Here is a 21,815-nt window from a genome sequence, read left to right as displayed (position 1 = left end):
CAGGTGGATGGACCCAGGTACTGGTATGGGATGGACCCAGGTGGATGGACCCAGGTACTGGTATGGTCAGGTGGATAGATCCAGGTACTGGTATGGTCAGGTGGATAGATCCAGGTACTGGTATGGTCAGGTGGATAGATCCAGGTACTGGTATGGTCAGGTGGATAGATCCAGGTACTGGTATGGTCAGGTGGATGGATCCAGGTACTGGTATGGTCAGGTGGATGGATCCAGGTGCTGGTATGGTCAGGTGGGTGGCCTCAGGTGGTGAAGCATCAACACATGGTGTAAACGTATATATAGTAAACACAACGCTAGTCAGATTCACAAAACCCTATGCTATGGAAATACTAGACAACAACACAACACTGGAACAGCTATGTGGTACCTCATCCAACCAGAATACACAACGTAGCTAGGTGTACACAATAACAGACAAACAAACAAACAAACAAACAAACAAACAAACAAACAAACAGGCAGGCAGGCAGGCAGGCAGGCAGACAGGCAGACAGACAGACAGACAGACAGACAGACAGACAGACAGACAGACAGACAGACCCATTGTCAACAGATGAAGTGGAAAATATGAGTACGTCGATGACATGTCCCAGCATCATTATAGCCAATAGACTGTCACAGAACAACGCGGCTAGCCAATCACTTCACAGAAAAGAAATAACAGGACTGCAATTCCATAGCAGTGATCCAGCAACCACATCCTCCTGACAATGAAGGCCTTCACAAGTATGTGTTACTTTATCATGATACGCGGAGCCATTTGAAATGACGACTGAACTCAAGACACACAACGACGTCTGACTATTATCACAGCGATATCGTTTACTTAGGCCTATAAACCATGGTCTAACGGTTTTACATACTGTACATAAATATATATATATATCCTATAGATGCTGGTCGTCGACAAAAAGAAGGCAGAATAATGTATTAAATCGGTGCACAGTTAAATGTAGGCCTATCTGTGCGTTTTGTGTCGCAGAAATAAACAAAGTCACATTACGGTTACAAATAATGTATGGAGCGACAGGTATCAGGTATGTAACCGTGCTCTAGCAGGAGTGTGATTACACAACATCTATATTGTGTTTTCTGGATGCATTGTGTGTGTGTGTGTGTTTTTAAAAAAAAACGCGTGGTCTACTCCTATGCTCAACGACATGTTACGTAGACTACCGTGTTGTATGAGACTGTCTTTACACTAAAGGTTCCTTACTGTATGTAGGCTGCTACCCGAATTAAATCATCACATTACTCCGAGCGTGTAGCCTACGTTGTGTAGCCTAGGTCCTACCATCCTCATGAAACGATAATGCTCTGTTCCTTTCATGACAGAAAAACAACGGGGGGGCCTATAAAATATCACATTCGGTTCACCCTGGCCCCCCCAAAAAACCACACGGTGTTTACCTTAATAAAGGCCACACTGTTGAGTTTGATATCTCTTTGTCTCCACAAATATCACTTGCATTTACCAACCTCATCAAAGGCTACGGTATAGGTTATCTAGCCAATATAATAACAAATGAATCCAAAACCGTGCATAGACTCGACGTGCAAATCTACCGGACCAACCGGGTGCACCTGCCTAACGGAAGGAAAAAGAATGACCGCATAAAATATTTACCATATCCAGATATATATAGTATTACATCCACATAGGCATCAACTCACCGTGTATTTTAAGTCACTGTCTCCCGTCATTATTTGTTTAATCCCCACTGGTCCTTTGTGTCTCTGTGTGTTTCGTGTTTTAATTTTCCCTGTGTGATAAACATGCCCGTCCAGACGGGGTCTGTGCTCCTCTCATCCGCCTGCCGTCATTCTGTCTCTATCTCCGCCTGCTGCTGCAGCACGAGCACTAAAGTCACTCCCACCGTTCCATTCCACAGCATGACGTCAAGGATCAACAGCGTCCACCCCTCCTTTAATAATGCCATTGACTATCTCCCTTTCCTCTCTCTCGCTCTCTCTCTGTCGCGCAGTGTCTCTCTGTCTACCGGATTCAGAACCCGCCGGCCCGTTTGGGCGCTTGTCTGGTTGTAGGCTTAAACCAACATCATTTAGGAGACGGGATTCTTCTGGAGTAGTGTGGTGGTTACATAAATGGCGCTGGTACTTATACAATGTATTACTATGGAAACACGAGGCTTCATTATCACAGCAGAGGGACTCACCAGTGGATGGCGCTTGTCGGGTCCCGGCTGGCGGAACGACCGTGGATAGACAATGCCGTCATGTTCTCGAGTGGCTAAATTGTTGCTCTGTACATCAATGGCATTGTTCTGTGTTTGAATGGCTGATGATGTGCAGTGGAGCTATAACCATGGGCTACTGTAGTCTCACATTTAAATAAATATATATAATTCTAGTCCTGCCTGTGTAGTCATTCGTTTTAATTGTTAGTCCGAAAAAAAAGTCATTAAAAAACAGAAATAGGGACAAAAAACACATATACATTAACATATTTACCAGCCAATCACAAGTTGATGTGTGTCTGATGTCTCATTGTGGACAGAAAGGACTTGATTGTATTTTTTATTTTTTTTAACCTTTATTTAAATAAGTCAGTTAAGAACAAATTCTTATTTTCAATGACGGCCTAGAAACAGTGGGTTAACTGCCTGTTCAGGGGCAGAACGGGGATTTGAACGTGAAACCTTCCGGTTACTAGCCCAACGCTCTAACCACTAGGCTACTTGCTGGTTACTGACCCAACGCTCTAACCACTAGGCTACTTGCTGGTTACTGACCCAACGCTCTAACCACTAGGCTACCTGCTGGTTACTAGCCCAACGCTCTAACCACTAGGCTACCTGCTGGTTACTAGTCCAACACTCTAACCACTAGGCTACTTGCTGGTTACTGACCCAACGCTCTAACCACTAGGCTACCTGCTGGTTACTAGCCCAACGCTCTAACCACTAGGCTACCTGCTGGTTACTAGCCCAACGCTCTAACCACTAGACTACCTGCCGGTTACTAGTCCAACACTCTAACCACTAGGCTACCTGCTGGTTACTAGTCCAACACTCTAACCACTAGGCTACCTGCTGGTTACTAGTCCAACACTCTAACCACTAGGCTACCTGCTGGTTACTAGCCCAACACTCTAACCACTAGGCTACTTGCTGGTTACTGGCCCAATGCTCTAACCACTAGACTACCTGCTGGTTACTAGCCCAACGCTCTAACCACTAGGCTACTTGCTGGTTACTGGCCCAATGCTCTAACCACTAGACTACCTGCTGGTTACTAGCCCAACACTCTAACCACTAGGCTACCTGCTGGTTACTGGCCCAACGCTCTAACCACTAAGCTACCTGCTGGTTACTGGCCCAACGCTCTAACCACTAGACTACCTGCTGGTTTCTAGTCCAACGCTCTAACCACTAGGCTACCTGCTGGTTACTAGTCCAACGCTCTAACCACTAGGCTACCTGCTGGTTACTAGCCCAACACTCTAACCACTAGGCTACCTGCCGGTTACTAGCCCAACGCTCTAACCACTAGACTACCTGCCGGTTACTAGTCCAACACTCTAACCACTAGGCTACCTGCTGGTTACTAGTCCAACACTCTAACCACTAGGCTACCTGCTGGTTACTAGTCCAACACTCTAACCACTAGGCTACCTGCTGGTTACTGGCCCAATGCTCTAACCACTAGGCTACCTGCTCGTTACTAGTCCAACACTCTAACCACTAGGCTACCTGCTGGTTACTGGCCCAACGCTCTAACCACTAGGCTACCTGAAGGTTACTAGTCCAATGCTCTAACCACTAGACTACCTGCTGGTTACTAGCCCAACACTCTAACCACTAGACTACCTGCTGGTTACTAGCCCAACACTCTAACCACTAGGCTACCTGCTGGTTATTGGCCCAACGCTCTAACCACTAGACTACCTGCTGGTTTCTAGTCCAACGCTCTAACCACTAGGCTACCTGCTGGTTACTAGTCCAACGCTCTAACCACTAGGCTACCTGCTGGTTACTAGCCCAACACTCTAACCACTAGGCTACCTGCTGGTTACTAGCCCAACGCTCTAACCACTAGACTACCTGCTGGTTACTAGTCCAACACTCTAACCACTAGGCTACCTGCTGGTTACTAGTCCAACACTCTAACCACTAGGCTACCTGCTGGTTACTGGCCCAACGCTCTAACCACTAGGCTACCTGAAGGTTACTAGTCCAATGCTCTAACCACTAGACTACCTTCTGGTTACTAGCCCAACACTCTAACCACTAGACTACCTGCTGGTTACTAGCCCAACACTCTAACCACTAGGCTACCTGCTGGTTACTGGCCCAACGCTCTAACCACTAGGCTACCTGCTGGTTACTGGCCCAACGCTCTAACCACTAGACTACCTGCTGGTTTCTAGTCCAACGCTCTAACCACTAGGCTACCTGCTGGTTACTAGTCCAACGCTCTAACCACTAGGCTACCTGCTGGTTACTAGCCCAACACTCTAACCACTAGGCTACCTGCTGGTTACTAGCCCAACGCTCTAACCACTAGACTACCTGCCGGTTACTAGTCCAACACTCTAACCACTAGGCTACCTGCTGGTTACTAGTCCAACACTCTAACCACTAGGCTACCTGCTGGTTACTGGCCCAATGCTCTAACCACTAGGCTACCTGCTGGTTACTGGCCCAACGCTCTAACCACTAGGCTACCTGAAGTTTACTAGTCCAATGCTCTAACCACTAGGCTACCTGCTGGTTACTAGTCCAACACTCTAACCACTAGGCTACCTGCTGGTTACTAGTCCAACACTCTAACCACTAGTCTACTAGTCTGCTCTTATGGACCGTCCTCTTCAATGGGGGGTCCATGAGGCTGAGATAAGCATTGCGAAAATTTAGTCGTCAATTTCTTTGTGAAATATGTGTGCTATTATCTTGCTGGAAGATCCACTTGCAGGCAGAGGAAACCAGGTTTTTTGGCTAAAATGTTCTGGTACTGGGTACAGTTCATGATGCCGTTGACCCTAACAACGGCCTCAGGACCAATGGAAGCAAAATATCCCCAAAACATCACCACCATATTTTACAGTAGGTGTGGGGGGGTTTCTTTTCTGCTTATCACATCCTTTCTTTCAACACCAAACCCTGTCCGAAGAGCTCTGTTTTCATGTAATCTGACCATAACATTGAATCCAATTACATTTGTTGGATGACATGAAAATAGCAATAACAATATTCATATTGTCTATAGACTACTGACTTGGCCATCTGAAACTTCTTTATGAGCGGTCTCTTTTTGCTCCTAGTCAATCCTCTGTTCCTGTCATGTGATATTCAGCTTTATAATGCCATTCGCTCCTACTCATTCAGTCAACCCTCTCTTCCTGTCATGTGATATTCAGCTTTATAATGCCATTCGCTCCTACTCGTTCAGTCAACCCTCTCTTCCTGTCATGTGATATAATGCCATTCGCTCCTACTCGTTCAGTCAACCCTCTCTTCCTGTCATGTGATATTCAGCTTTATAATGCCATTCGCTCCTACTCGTTCAGTCAACCCTCTCTTCCTGTCATGTGATATTCAGCTTTATAATGCCATTCGCTCCTACTCGTTCAGTCAACCCTCTCTTCCTGTCATGTGATATTCAGCTTTATAATGCCATTCGCTCCTACTCGTTCAGTCAATCCTCTGTTCCTGTCATAGGCGAGACCTATTGGCTGCCTTTGATACTGTGAACCATCAGATCCTCCTCTCCACCCTCTCCGAGTTCATCTCCGTCCACGCTTGATTGCGCCCTACCTGACAGGTCGCTCCTACCAGGTGGCGTGGCGAGAATCTGTCTCCTCACCACGCGCTCTCACCACTGGTGTCCCCCAGGGCTCTGTTCTAGGCCCTCTCCTATTCTCGCTATACACCAAGTCACTTGGCTCTGTCATAACCTCACATGGTCTCTCCTATCATTGCTATGCAGACGACACACAATTAATCTTCTCCTTTCCCCCTTCTGATGACCAGGTGGCAACGCATCTCTGCATGTCTGGCAGACATATCAGTGTGGATGACGGATCACCACCTCAAGCTGAACTTCGGCAAGACGGAGCTGCTCTTCCTCCCGGGGAAGGACTGCCCGTTCCATGATCTCGCTCACGGTTGACAACTCCATTGTGTCCTCCTCCCAGAGCGCTAAGAACCTTGGCGTGATCCTGGACAACAAACTGTCGTTCTCAACTAACATCAAGGCGGTGGCCCGTTCCTGTAGGTTCATGCTCTACAACATCCGCAGAGTACGACCCTGCCTCACACAGGAAGCGGCGCAGGTCCTAATCCAGGCACTTGTCATCTCCCGTCTGGATTACTGCAACTCGCTGTTGGCTGGGCTCCCTGCCTGTGCCATTAAACCCCTACAACTCATCCAGAACGCCGCAGCCCGTCTAGTGTTCAACCTTCCCAAGTTCTCTCACGTCACCCCGCTCCTCCGCTCTCTCCACTGGCTTCCAGTTGAAGCTCGCATCCGCTACAAGACCATGGTGCTTGCCTACGGAGCTGTGAGGGGAACGGCACCTCAGTACCTCCAGGCTCTGATCAGGCCCTACACCCAAATAAGGGCACTGCGTTCATCCACCTCTGGCCTGCTCGCCTCCCTACCACTGAGGAAGTACAGTTCCCGCTCAGCTCAGTCAAAACTGTTCGCTGCTCTGGCTCCCCAATGGTGGAACAAACTCCCTCACGACGCCAGGACAGCGGAGTCAATCACCACCTTCCGGAGACACCTGAAACCCCACCTCTTTAAGGAATACCTAGGATAGGATAAAGTAATCCTTCTCACCCCCCCCCCCCCCCTAAAATATTTAGATGCACTATTGTAAAGTGGTTGTTCCACTGGATGTCATAAGGTGAATGCACCAATTTGTAAGTCGCTCTGGATAAGAGCGTCTGCTAAATGACTTAAATGTAAATGTAAATGTGATATTCAGCTTTATAATGCCATTCGCTCCTACTCATTCAGTCAACCCTCTCTTCCTGTCATGTGATATTCAGCTTTATAATGCCATTCGCTCCTACTCGTTCAGTCAACCCTCTCTTCCTGTCATGTGATATAATGCCATTCGCTCCTACTCGTTCAGTCAACCCTCTCTTCCTGTCATGTGATATTCAGCTTTATAATGCCATTCGCTCCTACTCGTTCAGTCAACCCTCTTTTCCTGTCATGTGATATTCAGCTTTATAATGCCATTCGCTCCTACTCGTTCAGTCAACCCTCTCTTCCTGTCATGTGATATAATGCCATTCGCTCCTACTGTTCAGTCAACCCTCTCTTCCTGTCATGTGATATTCAGCTTTATAATGCCATTCGCTCCTACTGAGTCAACCCTCTCTTCCTGTCATGTGATATTCAGCTTTATAATGCCATTAGCTCCTACTCATCCAGTCAACCCTCTCTTCCTGTCATGTGATATTCAGCTTTATAATGCCATTCGCTCCTACTCGTTCAGTCAACCCTCTCTTCCTGTCATGTGATATAATGCCATTAATCCTACTCGTTCAGTCAACCCTCTCTTCCTGTCATGTGATATTCAGCTTTATAATGCCATTCGCTCCTACTCATCCAGTCAACCCTCTCTTCCTGTCATGTGATATTCAGCTTTATAATGCCATTCGCTCCTACTCGTTCAGTCAACCCTCTCTTCCTGTCATGTGATATAATGCCATTCGCTCCTACTGTAAGTCAACCCTCTCTTCCTGTCATGTGATATTCAGCTTTATAATGCCATTCGCTCCTACTCATCCAGTCAACCCTCTCTTCCTGTCATGTGATATTCAGCTTTATAATGCCATTCGCTCCTACTCGTTCAGTCAACCCTCTCTTCCTGTCATGTGATATTCAGCTTTATAATGCCATTCGCTCCTACTCGTTCAGTCAACCCTCTCTTCCTGTCATGTGATATTCAGCTTTATAATGCCATTCGCTCCTACTCGTTCAGTCAACCCTCTCTTCCTGTCATGTGATATGTGATATTCACTACTCTAAAACTGACTCCTTATCAGTCTTCTCATCTGGGCAGTCATCTTTTCCCCGATCCTTCTCTTCCTCTCTCCTAGTGATTTGGGTCACAGCTGGTCTGCCAGAGGGAATGTGAGTTGGTACCTTGGCCTGGCTGAGTGGTGAGAGGACTGGGTCACAGCTGGTCTGCCAGGGGGAATGTAAGGTGGGGGGCTGAGTGGTGAGAGGACTGGGTCACAGCTGGTCTGCCAGGGGGAATGTAAGGTGGGGGGCTGAGTGGTGAGAGAAACAATCAGACTTAATTTAAGGCAGAACTCCTTCAAATCAAATCAAATCCAAATTTATTGGTCACATACACATGGTTAGCAGATGTTAATGCGAGTGTAGCGAAATGCTTGTGCTTCTAGTTCCGACAATGCATTAATAACCAACATGTAATCTAACTAACAATTCCAAAACTACTGTCTTATACACAGTGTAAGGGGATAAAGAATATGTACATAAAGATATATATGAATGAGTGATGGTACAGAACGGCATAGGCAAGATGCTGTAGATGGTATCGAGTGCAGTATATACATATGAGATGAGTAATGTAGGGTATGTAAACATTATATTAAGTAGCTAGTGATATATTTTACATCGATTTCAATTATTAAAGTGGCTGTAGTTGAGTCAGTGTGTTGGCAGCAGCCACTCAATGTTAGTGGTGGCTGTTTAACAGTCTGATGGCCTTGAGAAGCTGTTTTTCAGTCTCTCTGTCCCAGCTTTGATGCACCTGTACTGACCTCGCCTTCAGGATGATAGCGGGGTGAACAGGCAGTGGCTCGGGTACTGACCTCGCCTTCTGGATGATAGCGGGGTGAACAGGCAGTGGCTCGGGTACTGACCTCGCCTTCTGGATGATAGCGGGGTGAACAGGCAGTGGCTCGGGTACTGACCCTTCTGGATGATAGTGGGGTGAACAGGCAGTGGCTCGGGTACTGACCTCGCCTACTGGATGATAGTGGGGTGAACAGGCAGTGGCTCGGGTACTGACCTCGCCTACTGGATGATAGTGGGGTGAACAGGCAGTGGCTCGGGTCCTGACCCTGCTGGATGATAGCGGGGTGAACAGGCTGTGGCTCGGGTACTGACCCTACTGGATGATAGCGGGGTGAACAGGCAGTGGCTCGGGTCCTGACCCTTCTGGATGATAGCGGTGTGAACAGGCAGTGGCTCGGGTACTGACCCTACTGGATGATAGCGGGGTGAACAGGCAGTGGCTCGGGTACTGACCCTACTGGATGATAGCGGGGTGAACAGGCAGTGGCTCGGGTACTGACCCTTCTGGATGATAGCGGGGTGAACAGGCAGTGGCTCGAGTACTGACCTCGCCTTCTGGATGATAGCAGGGTGAACAGGCTGTGGCTCGGGTACTGACCCTACTGGATGATAGCGGGGTGAACAGGCAGTGGCTCGGGTACTGACCCTTCTGGATGATAGCAGGGTGAACAGGCAGTGGCTCGGGTACTGACCCTTCTGGATGATAGCGGGGTGAACAGGCAGTGGCTCGGGTACTGACCCTACTGGATGATAGCGAGGTGAACAGGCAGTGGCTCGGGTACTGACCCTTCTGGATGATAGCGGGGTGAACAGGCAGTGGCTCGGGTACTGACCCTACTGGATGATAGCGGGGTGAACAGGCAGTGGCTCGGGTACTGACCCTACTGGATGATAGCGGGGTGAACAGGCAGTGGCTCGGTTACTGAGCCTACTGGATGATAGCGGGGTGAACAGGCAGTGGCTCGGGTACTGACCCTACTGGATGATAGCGGGGTGAACAGGCAGTGGCTCGGGTACTGACCCTACTGGATGATAGCGGGGTGAACAGGCAGTGGCTCGGGTACTGACCCTACTGGATGATAGCGGGGTAAACAGGCAGTGGCTCGGGTACTGACCCTACTGGATGATAGCGGGGTGAACAGGCAGTGGCTCGGGTACTGACCCTACTGGATGATAGCGGGGTGAACAGGCAGTGGCTCGGGTACTGACCCTACTGGATGATAGCGGTGTGAACAGGCAGTGGCTCGGGTACTGACCCTACTGGATGATAGCGGTGTGAACAGGCAGTGGCTCGGGTACTGACCCTACTGGATGATAGCGGGGTGAACAGGCAGTGGCTCGGGTACTGACCCTACTGGATGATAGCGGGGTGAACAGGCCTTCACTCCTGCTTGGCAGTTGTCCTACAGCATAACCAGCCACTAGCCTGACCGTATACTGCCCAGGAAGACAAGGCATGACAACAATAGAAGTGGCTAAATCATGTATAGTGTAGAGGACTAACCACCACAGCCGTATTGTGGCACAAATACCTTTGTACAACCCCCATTCTATATAACTAAAGGTAACCCCCATTCTATATAACTAAAGGTAACCCCCATTCTATATAACTAAAGTTAACCCCCATTCTATATAACTAAAGGTAACCCCCATTCTATATAACTGAACTAAAGGTAACTAAAGGTAACCCCCATTCTATATAACTGAACTAAAGGTAACCCCCATTCTATATAACTAAAGGTAACCCCCATTCTATATAACTGAACTAAAGGTAACCCCCATTCTATATAACTAAAGTTAACCCCCATTCTATATAACTGAACTAAAGGTAACCCCCATTCTATTTAACTAAAGGTAACCCCCATTCTATATAACTGAACTAAAGGTAACCCCCATTCTATATAACTGAACTAAAGGCAACCCCCATTCTATATAACTAAAGTTAACCCCCATTCTATATAACTGAACTAAAGGTAACCCCCATTCTATATAACTGAACTAAAGGTAACCCCCATTCTATATAACTAAAAGGTAACCCCCATTCTATATAACTAAAGGTAACCCCCATTCTATATAACTAAAGTTAACCCCCATTCTATATAACTTAACTAAAGGTAACCCCCATTCTATATAACTAAAGGTAACCCCCATTCTATATAACTAAAGTTAACCCCCATTCTATATAACTTAACTAAAGGTAACCCCCATTCTATATAACTGAACTAAAGGTAACCCCCATTCTATATAACTAAAGGTAACCCCCATTCTATATAACTGAACTAAAGGTAACCCCCATTCTATATAACTAAAGGTAACCCCCATTCTATATAACTAAAGGTAACCCCCATTCTATATAACTAAAGTTAACCCCCATTCTATATAACTGAACTAAAGGCAACCCCCATTAATATTTTTTTAATGGAATAATAAAAAAAAAACGGAATAATTTTGCACGCCCAATTTTTCAGTTTTTGATTTGTTAAAAAGTTTGAAATATCCAATAAATGTCGTTCCACTTCATGATTGTGTCCCACTTGTTGATTCTTCACAAAAAAAATACAGTTTTATATCTTTATGTTTGAAGCCTGAAATGTGGCAAAAGGTCGCAAAGTTCAAGGGGGCCGAATACTTTCGCAAGGCACTGTATCTTTTGCTATATACTCTATCCTACAGATATACTATATACACTGCTCAAAAAAATAAAGGGAACACTAAAATAACACAACCTAGATCTGAATGAATGAAATATTCTTATTAAATACTTCTTTCTTTGCATAGTTGAATGTGCTGACAACAGAATCATACAAAAATGATCCATGGAAATCAAATTTATCAACCCATGGAGATCTGGATTTGGAGTCACACTCAAAATTAAAGGGGAAAACCACACTACAGGCTGATCCAACTTTGATGTAATGTCCTTAAAACAAGTCAAAATGAGGCTCAGTAGTGTGTGTGGCCTCCACGTGCCTGTATGACCTCCCTACAACGCCTGGGCATGCTCCTGATGAGGTGGCGGATGGTCTCCTGAGGGATCTCCTCCCAGACCTGGACTAAAGCATCCACCAACTCCTGGACAGTCTGTGGTGCAACGTGGCGTTGGTGGATGGAGCGAGACATGATGTCCCAGATGTGCTCAATTGGATTCAGGTCTGGGGAACGGGCGGGCCAGTCCATAGCATCAAGGCCTTCCTCTTGCAGGAACTGCTGACACACTCCAGCCACATGAGGTCTAGCATTGTCTTGCATTAGGAGGAACCCAGGGCCAACCGCACCAGCATATGGTCTCACAAGGGGTCTGAGGATCTCATCTCGGTACCTACTGGCAGTCAGGCTACCTCTGGCAAGCACATGGAGGGCTGTGCGGCCCCCCAAAAAATGCCATCCCACACCATGACTGACCCACTGCCAAACCGGTCATGCTGGAGGATGTTGCAGGCAGCAGAACGTTCTCCATGGCGTCTCCAGACTGTCACATGTGCTCAGTGTGAACCTGCTTTCATCTGTGAAGAGCACAGGACGCCAGTGGCGAATTTGCCAATCTTGGTGTTCTCTGGCAAATGCCAAACGTCCTGCACGGTGTTGGGCTGTAAGCACAACCCCCACTTGTGGACGTCGGGCCCTCATACCACCCTCATGGAGTCTGTTTCTGACCGTTTGAGCAGACACATGCACATTTGTGGCCTGCTGGAGGTCATTTTGCAGGGCTCTGGCAGTGCTCCTCCTTGCACAAAGGCGGAGGTAGCGGTCCTGCTGCTGGGTTGTTGCCCTCCTACGGCCTCCTCCACGTCTCCTGATGTACTGGCCTGTCTCCTGGTAGCGCCTCCATGCTCTGGACACTACGCTGTCAGACACAGCAAACCTTCTTGCCACAGCTCGCATTGATGTGCCATCCTGGATGAGTTGCACTACCTGAGCCACCTGTGTGGGTTGTAGACTCCGTCTCATGCGACCACTAGAGTGAAAGCACCGCCAGCATTCAAAAGTGACCAAAACATCAGCCAGGAAGCATAGGAACTGAGAAGTGGTCTGTAGTCACCACCTGCAGAACCACTCCTTTATTGGGGGTGTCTTGCTAATTGCCTATAATTTCCACCTGTTGTCTATTCCATTTGCACAACAGCATGTGACATTTATTGTCAATCAGTGTTGCTTCCTAAGTGGACAGTTTGATTTCACAGAAGTGTGATTGACTTGGAGTTACATTGTGTTGTTTAAGTGTTCCCTTTATTTTTTTGAGCAGTGTATATTCTATCCACACTGTCCATGTCTATACATCCCATCACACATATTTATACTAGATATACTATATATATATTCTATCCATACTGTCCATGTCTATACATCCCATCACAACATACATATTTATACTACAGATATACTATATATATTCTATCCACACTGTCCATGTCTATACATCCCATCACACATATTTATACTACAGATATACTATATATATTCTATCCACACTGTCCATGTCTATACATCCCAAAACACATATTTATACTAGATATACTATATATATTCTATCCACACTGTCCATGTCTATACATCCCATCACAACATATGTATTTATACTACGGACTCCATCGCTCATCCTAATATTTATACATTTCTTAATTCCATTATTTTCCTTTTAAATGTGTGTGTGTATTGTTAGATATTACTGCACTGTTTGGAGCTAGGAACATAAAGCATATCACTACACCCGCAATAACATCTGCTAAATGTGTACGAGACCAATAACATCTGATGTGTACGAGACCAATAACATCTGCTAAATGTGTACAAGACCAATAACATCTGCTAAATGTGTACAAGACCAATAACATCTGCTAAATGTGTACAAGACCAATAACATCTGCTAAATGTGTACAAGACCAATAACATCTGCTAAATGTGTACAAGACCAATAACATCTGCTAAATGTGTACAAGACCAATAACATCTGCTAAATGTATACAAGACCAATAACATCTGCTAAATGTGTACAAGACCAATAACATCTGCTAAATGTGTACAAGACCAATAACATCTGCTAAATGTGTACGAGACCAATAACATCTGCTAAATGTGTACGAGACCAATAACATCTGATGTGTACGAGACCAATAACATCTGATGTGTACGAGACCAATAACATCTGATGTGTACGAGACCAATAACATCTGATGTGTACGAGACCAATAACATCTGATGTGTACGAGACCAATAACATCTGATGTGTACGAGACCAATAACATCTGATGTGTACGAGACCAATAACATCTGATGTGTACGAGACCAATAACATCTGATGTGTACGAGACCAATAACATCTGCTAAATGTGTACCGACCAATAACATCTGCTAAATGTGTACCGACCAATAACATCTGATGTGTACGAGACCAATAACATCTGATGTGTACGAGACCAATAACATCTGCTAAATGTGTACCGACCAATAACATCTGCTAAATGTGTACCGACCAATAACATCTGCTAAATGTGTACCGACCAATAACATCTGATGTGTACGAGACCAATAACATCTGATGTGTACGAGACCAATAACATCTGATGTGTACATCTGCTAAATGTGTAGACCAATAACATCTGCTAAATGTGTACGAGACCAATAACATCTGCTAAATGTGTACGAGACCAATAACATCTGATAAATGTGTACCGACCAATAACATCTGCTAAATGTGTACCGACCAATAACATCTGTGTACGAGACCAATAACATCTGCTAAATGTGTACGAGACCAATAACATCTGATGTGTACGAGACCAATAACATCTGATGTGTACGAGACCAATAACATCTGATGTGTACGAGACCAATAACATCTGATGTGTACGAGACCAATAACATCTGATGTGTACGAGACCAATATCATCTGCTAAATGTGTATGAGACCAATATCATCTGCTAAATGTGTACCGACCAATAACATCTGATAAGCTTCTATCCAAAGAACACAGACAGTGGATAGCAATAGTGAGTCCAATAGCGAGGCCAATAGCGAGGCCAATAGCGAGGCCAATAGCGAGACCAATAGCGAGACCAATAGCGAGACCAATAGCGAGACCAATAGCGAGACCAATAGCGAGACCAATAGCGAGACCAATAGCGAGACCAATAGCGAGACCAATAGTGAGACCAATTGCAGTTGAAGCAGAGCCTTTATAGAGCAGGTCGTTGTCAAGGGGACGGTCACGTGTGTTTTAGGAGCAGAGGATCAAAGATGGCTCCGTTGTGGACGAGTGAGGAAGAAAGCTATACTGTTTAAAAATATTAAAAACATTTAAAAAAAACACAGTGACACGACATCTGTTTCAAATGCAGTTTCTCCCCCAGAAATAAAATCAGTCTCCATATTTTAAATAAAAGTTTATTAAAGGTTAACAAGCTCAACAACAGTAACTAAACTGAAAAGGCAGTTCTAAGAAACAAATGTATTTAAATAAAAAAGTCATGCAAGCAATATCCAAGGCCTTGACTGGTCCATTCACTCCCATTGATCCAGATGGTCGTATATATATATACACACACACACACGGGTTTAAGTGTATCTTCTTCACAGCCATTACTGTAATAAGTTATATATACAGTCCTGTCTGTCTGTGATATGGGGTGGTTTCTCTCCACCCTCCTCTTCATCAGTAACGTCTCAGCGGATGCCATCGTCTTCGTTCACTCTGCAGCATTGCCCGTGTCTGATAAGAGAAAAGGAGCTGGGCAGGTTAGTATGGTGATACATTGTGCATATTTCAAAATGAGAATCTGCATCAAAATCAAATTACGGTGTGAGAAATAGTAATTCACTTGGTCTTATACTTGGAAAGCGAAGTGTGTAATCTAGTTCTAACCGAGTCTGTTTGAAAGATGAAGAGAAAATGGCCTGAGAGAGAGAGAGAAAAAAAAAGTGAGCCTACTTTTCCCATCGCAGGCGACGATCTTGACTTTGTCCACCTTGACCAGATCTGTCACTTCCCTAAACTCCACGTCATTCAGAACGAAGGTCCACACGTTGTCACAGAATCTATAGGTGTTTAGTGACCCCTAGAGGCGAGAGAATGTTACTACACATGACGAGAAAAGGTGCACAAAAGCAGAATGGCATTTCAACCAATGGGATGTATTAATAAACACATACAGCCGTGATTTCAGATCATTTTCAACCAGGGATGAACCAGTTTGTGGGTGAAGGCTTTTGCTCCAGACAAAAAACAGTCATCTGTTTTTATGTTTTAATTTTATCTTTATTTAACCAGGCAAGTCAGTTAAGAACAAATTCTTATTTTCAATGACGGCCTTGGAACAGAACAACAGATTTGTACCTTGTCAGCTCGGGGATTTGAACTTGCAACCTTCCAGTTACTAGTCCAACGCTCTAACCACTAGGCTACCCTGCCACCCCTCCACTCTAACCACTAGGCTACCCTGCCGCCCCTCCACTCTAACCACTAGGCTACCCTGCCGCCCCTCCACTCTAACCACTAGGCTACCCTGCCGCCCCTCCACTCTAACCACTACCTGCCGCCCCTCCACTCTAACCACTACCTGCCGCCCCTCCACTCTAACCACTACCTGCCGCCCCTCCACTCTAACCACTACCTGCCGCCCCTCCACTCTAACCACTACCCTGCCGCCCCTCCACTCTAACCACTACCCTGCCGCCCCTCCACTCTAACCACTACCCTGCCGCCCCTCCACTCTAACCACTCTAAACCACTAGGCCCCTACCCTGCCGCCCCTCCACTCTAACCACTAGGCTACCCTGCCGCCCCTCCACTCTAACCACTCTAACCACTAGGCTACCCTGCCGCCCCTCCCACTCTAACCACTAGGCTACCCTGCCGCCCCTCCACTCTAACCACTAGGCTACCCTGCCGCCCCTCCACTCTAACCACTAGGCTACCCTGCCGCCCCTCCACTCTAACCACTAGGCTACCCCACTGCCGCCCCTCCACTCTAACCACTAGGCTACCCTGCCGCCCCTCCACTCTAACCACTAGGCTACCCTGCCGCCCTCCACTAACTAACCACTAGGCTACCCTGCCGCCCCTCCACTCTAACCACTAGGCTACCCCACTGCCGCCCCTCCACTCTAACCACTAGGCTACCCTGCCGCCCCTCCACTCTAACCACTAGGCTACCCTGCCGCCCCTCCACTCTAACCACTAGGCTACCCTGCCGCCCCTCCACTCTAACCACTAGGCCCCTCCACTCTAACCACTACCGCCCCCCTCCACTCTAACCACTAGGCTACCCTGCCGCCCCTCCCACTCTAACCACTAGGCTACCCTGCCGCCCCTCCACTCTAACCACTAGGCTACCCTGCCGCCCCTCCACTCTAACCACTAGGCCCCTCCACTCCCACTGGCCCCTGCCGCCCCTCCACTCTAACCACTAGGCTACCCTGCCGCCCCTCCACTCTAACCACTAGGCTACCCTGCCGCCCCTCCACTCTAACCACTAGGCTACCCTGCCGCCCCTCCACTCTAACCACTAGGCTACCCTCCACTCTAACCACTAGCCCCTCCGCTCCACTAACCACTAGGCTACCCTGCCGCCCCTCCACTCTAACCACTAGGCTACCCTGCCGCCCCTCCACTCTAACCACTAGGCTACCCTGCCGCCCCTCCACTCTAACCACTAGGCTACCCTGCCGCCCCTCCACCCCTCCACTCTAACCACTAGGCTACCCTGCCGCCCCTCCACTCTAACCACTAGGCTACCCTGCCGCCCCTCCACTCTAACCACTAGGCTACCCTGCCGCCCCTCCACTCTAACCACTAGGCTATCTAACCACTAGGCTACCCTGCCGCCCCTCCACTCTAACCACTAGGCTACCCTGCCGCCCCTCCACCCCTCCACTCTAACCACTAGGCTACCCTGCCGCCCCTCCGCCCCTCCACTCTAACCACTAGGCTACCCTGCCGCCCCTCCACTCTAACCACTAGGCTACCCTGCCGCCCCTCCACTCTAACCACTAGGCTACCCTGCCGCCCCTCCACTCTAACCACTAGGCTACCCTGCCGCCCCTCCACTCTAACCACTAGGCTACCCTGCCGCCCCTCCACTCTAACCACTAGACTACCCTGCCGCCCCAATTGTGTACATATCCATTATATTACATTCTACCTACTACTTATTATTTGACTTTGATTATATTGATATTGTACAGCTGTTGAAGGAGCTCAACAAGTAAGCATGATGCTGCACCGTTTGTAAACTGTTTACGTGACGAACGCACTTTGATTTAACCATAACCTTCAATACAGTGTTTGTTGCATCAGCTGTGGTGTTGCTTTGGCTAGAGAGAAAGCCTACACCTGTTCCAGCCAGCTGTGGTGTTGGCTAGAGAGAAAGCCGTAAACTGTTTACGTGCTAGAGAGAAAGCCTAACCTGTTCCAGCCAGCTGTGGTGTTGCTTTGGCTAGAGAGAAAGCCTACACCTGTTCCAGCCAGCTGTGGTGTTGCTTTGGCTAGAGAGAAAGCCTACACCTGTTCCAGCCAGCTGTGGTGTTGCTTTGGCTAGAGAGAAAGCCTACACCTGTTCCAGCCAGCTGTGGTGTTGCTTTGGCTAGAGAGAAAGCCTACACCTGTTCCAGCCAGCTGTGGTGTTGCTTTGGCTAGAGAGAAAGCCTACACCTGTTCCAGCCAGCTGTGGTGTTGCTTTGGCTAGAGAGAAAGCCTACACCTGTTCCAGCCAGCTGTGGTGTTGCTTTGGCTAGAGAGAAAGCCTACACCTGTTCCAGCCAGCTGTGGTGTTGCGTTGGCTAGAGAGAAAGCCTACACCTGTTCCAGCCCGCTGTAGTGTTGCTTTGGCTAGAGAGAAAGCCTACACCTGTTCCAGCCAGCTGTGGTGTTGCTTTGGCTAGAGAGAAAGCCTACACCTGTTCCAGCCAGCTGTTGTGTTGCTTTGGCTAGAGAGAAAGCCTACACCTGTTCCAGCCAGCTGTGGTGTTGCTTTGGCTAGAGAGAAAGCCTACACCTGTTCCAGCCAGCTGTGGTGTTGCTTTGGCTAGAGAGAAAGCCTACACCTGTTCCAGCCAGCTGTGGTGTTGCTTTGGCTAGAGAGAAAGCCTACACCTGTTCCAGCCAGCTGTGGTGTTGCTTTGGCTAGAGAGAAAGCCTACACCTGTTCCAGCCAGCTGTGGTGTTGCTTTGGCTAGAGAGAAAGCCTACACCTGTTCCAGCCAGCTGTGGTGTTGCTTTGGCTAGAGAGAAAGCCTACACCTGTTCCAGCCAGCTGTGGTGTTGCTTTGGCTAGAGAGAAAGCCTACACCTGTTCCAGCCAGCTGTGGTGTTGCTTTGGCTAGAGAGAAAGCCTACACCTGTTCCAGCCAGCTGTGGTGTTGCTTTGGCTAGAGAGAAAGCCTACACCTGTTCCAGCCAGCTGTGGTGTTGCTTTGGCTAGAGAGAAAGCCTACACCTGTTCCAGCCAGCTGTGGTGTTGCTTTGGCTAGAGAGAAAGCCTACACCTGTTCCAGCCAGCTGTGGTGTTGCTTTGGCTAGAGAGAAAGCCTACACCTGTTCCAGCCCGTATTTGTCCCTTTAAGGTAGGTGCAAACAGGAGAGTAATAATTAGTCCAAACAACTGCAAACAGTTGTGTTTTGCCCATGAAAACAAGAGTTTCTATTAGACAAATTCAGACCGGTCTCTTCCTCGTTTCCTTTGCTTCCTAGTGAACACAAGCCGGGTCCTCACCTTGAAGTTGACCCTGTTGCGAACCCGGTTGGCCAGCGCCGTGTTGATGGCTTTGTCAAACTGGAGGAGAACCTGAAGCGCCAACTGAGGAGTGATCTGTTGGGTCTGGGGGGGAGGGGGAAATAACCGTTTTTCCATGTAATCATGACTTAAGTTTAACATTGTAAGAAATATATACCTAGCTACTGCTTTCAGATGAGTAGCTAACAGTAGCTGCAATCAATCAAATTGTATTTATATAGCCCTTCGTACATCAGCTGATATCTCAAAGTGCTGTACAGAAACCCAGCCTAAAACCCCAAACAGCAAGCAATGCAGGTGTAGAAGCACGGTGGCTAGGAAAAACTCCCTAGAAGTAATGTAGCTAGTGATTGAGAAGTGCTGGAGTGAGGCTTGAACCAGAAATCACGAGTTTATTGAGCTCATCACCTTTAACTAGTCGCGCATGCGCGTATAATAGCTAATAACTAATGAGCCAGTATCAATACAAAATGTAGTGAATCCAAAAGAACGTTACTCATCACCACTGACTTCGGTGAAACACATTAGCCAGCTTAATTTAGTCAATCAAAACTAAAACTGAGCCTGTAAATGAGCTTTATAAGACGGATATTTTAGTTTCTTGGTTCAAATCAGACGTCACTGCAGCCAGTTATGGAGATGCTTCTTGTTAGCATTGCTAACTAGTTAGCTAGCTATGTCGAAGACGAGAAGGGTAACTAGGTTAGCTAACCAGTTATTTCTAGTGAAAGATAACACCCGTTTTTTTTCAAATAACGAAGTTAACGATGAATAATGTGGCTTCATAATTAGCTAACTTAACTTGCTATCCTAAAACAAAGTGCAACTAGATCACGTTAGCTAATTATCTAGCTAGCTTGGGAGCTAGCATAGCTGCAGTTTACCTGAATTAGCTCGTCAAGACTCTCTTGCAGACTGTTTCCTAGCGTCGTATTTCTGTAGAGCTGGTATGCCATTGTAAATAAATTAATTTTACTAGTAAGATTGTGCACAATTCACTGCAAAAAAAATACAATTTACTAGAGGAATTTAACCGAAACAAAAAGGCTGTGTTTTCAGAAACGGACCTATGAGCCCCCGACTACGGAACACCGCGGAGGACAAACACAATTGCGTTTCGTATATTTCCTCAACCGCAGAAAGCGTTTATACCGGTAAGAACCGTTAGATGGTAGCAGATGACAGAGGAACAAGGTGATTCAAGTGGAATTGTATCTGTACTGTAGAAAGAAAAGCGTGCAAGGTTATCTGTGGATAAGAGCCTGAAGACACACTATTGATTGTGTATAATGTTTTTATTGACAGACAAAATGTTTGTGTCAATGCAATATATTTATATTTTATATTTTTTCAAAAATTATACAATTATAATTTTAATTAAATACTCTTTTGGATTCCATCAGTTGAGTACAATTTCAAAAGCATCAAACAATCATGTTATGAAAAGTAATTTTAAACTGTAAAGTACTTTTTTTGTGAATACTCTGATATATAAGTACTTTTGAAAATGATGTAATATCAACAGTACTGTTTATAAAGATTAATGCTGTTCCTCCCAAATCCCCCATTCATATCCCCCCCACGATAAGACTTCCACAGTAATCTCTTACATTAATCAGTAAAGAGCAGTCTCTCAGCTTTGTGATACGAAAAAAAAACCCACTCAACTTTGTTGATCACATTATTTTTTTATCACTCTAGAAGAGACGGTGTCAAGGCTAATGCTAACAGAACAGAGTTATTCGTTAGAGATGCCAGAGTAGGATAAATGCATCTGCCCACAGATGCTTGAATAAGCATTTATATGTACAAAACACCAGATAAATCACGGTTAGAGCAGGAGGAGATTTTTGTCAACTTCGTTTAAACATTATACATGGTTGTTTTGGTAATGCATAGATCTATTGAAGGGGCGGATTTGAAATGACACTTAAAAAAAAAATACAGAATACAAATATAAGGAAATTACATTGTAAATGTGTCAGAGCAGGTAATGCAATTATTTGTACAAAGTCGGGGACTGGTGAGCTCAACATAAACCAAAACCATTAACATTGATCAATGTATCTATCTATTCAGTTTTTCCCCAGAATAAAAGTAATTGAGTTCGTTTAACTTATTTAAATGTCCTTACAGTGGTATGTGTTAATGGAGGAGGCGTGGTTTACAGCGGTATGTGTTTAATGGAGGAGGCGGGGTTTACAGTGGTATGTGTTAATGGAGGAGGCGTGGTTTACAGCGGTATGTGTTTAATGGAGGAG

General features: G+C 46.5%; 1 protein-coding gene and 1 long non-coding RNA gene across 2 annotated transcripts in view; both read right to left on the bottom strand.

The window, feature by feature from the left end:
- The window catches only part of LOC124019504, a 43,345-nt gene extending 41,330 nt beyond the window's left edge, over positions 1-2,015 (bottom strand). Inside the window, exon 1 of the long non-coding RNA XR_006835788.1 lies at positions 1,696-2,015. This is a non-coding gene — a long non-coding RNA (uncharacterized LOC124019504). The remainder of the gene's footprint in view (positions 1-1,695) is intronic.
- Positions 2,016-15,190: 13,175 nt separating this feature from the next.
- On the bottom strand, positions 15,191-20,661 carry LOC124019503 (transcription initiation factor IIA subunit 2). The gene is made up of 4 exons (XM_046334857.1): positions 20,439-20,661; positions 19,534-19,638; positions 15,753-15,879; positions 15,191-15,533 (listed from the first exon to the last, which is right to left on the bottom strand). Exons 1-4 carry the CDS (start codon positions 20,508-20,510, stop codon positions 15,511-15,513), a joined length of 327 nt encoding a protein of 108 aa, XP_046190813.1. The 5' UTR covers positions 20,511-20,661; the 3' UTR covers positions 15,191-15,510.
- Between the last annotated feature and the right edge of the window lie 1,154 nt (positions 20,662-21,815).

Source organism: Oncorhynchus gorbuscha, unplaced genomic scaffold (genome assembly GCF_021184085.1).
Source record: "Oncorhynchus gorbuscha isolate QuinsamMale2020 ecotype Even-year unplaced genomic scaffold, OgorEven_v1.0 Un_scaffold_611, whole genome shotgun sequence".
NCBI classification, from domain to species: Eukaryota; Metazoa; Chordata; class Actinopteri; order Salmoniformes; family Salmonidae; genus Oncorhynchus; species Oncorhynchus gorbuscha.
This window is presented reverse-complemented; position numbering and strand designations above follow the sequence as displayed.